Genomic DNA, 1,764 nt, shown 5'->3' on the forward strand with positions numbered 1-1,764 from the left:
TCAGCCGGTGCGCCTCTGGAACCCTGAGCCTGCCTGTCCCTGTTCTGATCTGTTTGCCTGACCTGTCTTTGGACTCCTGCTGGATTTCTTCCTGTGTACCGCACCTGGAACTGATTCCTGACACCATCCTCGATGTCCCTTCAGCATGTCTTCAGACCTCTGATTTCCTGGCTCTGACTCCGGAGCACGTCCTCTACACTGGGTTTGTCTTTGCCTTCTGGATTAACCTGCCTTCCTTTGTCTGCTAGGTTCTGATCTCCTGCCTGTTCTCCAATCTCCGGGACATCAGCCTCTGGGACTCTGCATGCGGCGCCCGCCGTGCTGCATTGGCGGGTGACCGGCTGGAACCAACCTCACAATCAAAAATTGTTTTTCATCTGACCTTTTCCGGTGGGTGATGCTGATAGGAGGATCGGTGACGAGAGGCGACGAATCAGACGTCAGTGGAGGCGGAGCTCGTACCTGCAGCCCAAACAGACACTTCTTCTTCTTGATCTCCTTTCCAGAAACGAACCTAGGTGACGACAGAGGAACATTACTTTGATTTCTGTTCTTTTATCCGTGTTTTCACCATCCCCATTTGCGAATAATGAATTCATGGAACACTTTAGCAGTAAACCTCCTGCGTAATTTTTCTTTTCTTTTTTTTTTCACATTTCGTCATGTTCCAACCACAAACTGTAAAGTTCATCATTTTATGAGCTACATCAACACAAAGTACTACATTATTGTGAAGTGAGGGAAACTGTACATACATTTAAAAAAAAGATAAAACAGAAAGAAAAAAAAATCTGGGTCGGTGTTTATTTTGGGTGATTTGATTTGAGGTATTAGTAAACAAAGAAACAAGCAGCCTTTTTAATTTTGTAATCCAAATATAAAAATTGAAATACAAAGCAGATGAGCTAAATTTATGACATAAATACATATAACTGAAGAAATTATGTGATTTTAAAACAAGAGAAAGGTATTTTTTCAAAATCACTTTTAATAACAATATATAATAATAATACTAATAATAATAACAATTGAACTTAACTGATCTTACATCCGAGAAATTTACCTCTGCACTTAACCCATCCCCTTCAGGAGCAGAGGGCTGCCATTGTGCGGCGCCCAGGGAGCAGTGTGGGGTTAAAAGTCTTGCTCAGAAGTCTGTGGGAGTGGAGCTCGAACTCAGAACCTCAGGATTCCAAAGTTTATGCCCTAACCACTAGGGCACCACTGTCTATTTACAAGAGGGCCAAATATGCAGTGTATTCTCATTATCAGTTCGTATGAAATCGTACGAAAAGTTATGCACAGTAATTTCGTACGTTTTTGACGTTTTTTTCGTTGTATTTTTACGTCTTGCCTCGAGACAAGATATCCTTGCGCATCTTATTCAATAACATTCAATAACATAGAATTTAACATACAATTTACCCTAACCCTGACCCTAACCCTAAGATACAAAAGAGCAAGCAACTTCGTATGTTTTGGACGTTTTTTTCGTCGTATGCGCATGCGCATCTGTTACGTCCACCAAGGGCTCAACATATTTGAGGACACGAGACAAAAAGATGAGGGTTCAACAAAATATTTTATTCATAAATTCTCTCCATTTTAGTTTTCTTGGCTCAGCTTCTGCTGATTTTCTGCGAAGAAAATAAAGTTAGAGGCCCTCAGATCCCGTGCCCCAAAGGAATCAAAAAAATAAAAACCCAAAAGTAACAACAGAAAGTTGGACCTGGCAAGCCGATCAAACAGAACAAAACGGTACAG

The 1,764-nt window shown here is 41.3% G+C and overlaps 1 protein-coding gene across 1 annotated transcript in view; it reads right to left on the reverse strand.

Annotated features, from left to right (window-relative positions):
• The window catches only part of LOC107104347 (PHD finger protein 1-like), a 48,877-nt gene that overhangs the window by 12,950 nt on the left and 34,163 nt on the right, over positions 1-1,764 (reverse strand). Inside the window, exon 9 of the mRNA XM_015404691.1 lies at positions 383-514. Within this exon, the coding sequence (XP_015260177.1) occupies positions 383-514 (132 nt within the window). The remainder of the gene's footprint in view (positions 1-382; positions 515-1,764) is intronic.

The sequence above is a fragment of the Cyprinodon variegatus genome, unplaced genomic scaffold (assembly GCF_000732505.1).
Source record: "Cyprinodon variegatus isolate N-32 unplaced genomic scaffold, C_variegatus-1.0 Scaffold0, whole genome shotgun sequence".
In the NCBI taxonomy this organism is placed as follows: Eukaryota; Metazoa; Chordata; class Actinopteri; order Cyprinodontiformes; family Cyprinodontidae; genus Cyprinodon; species Cyprinodon variegatus.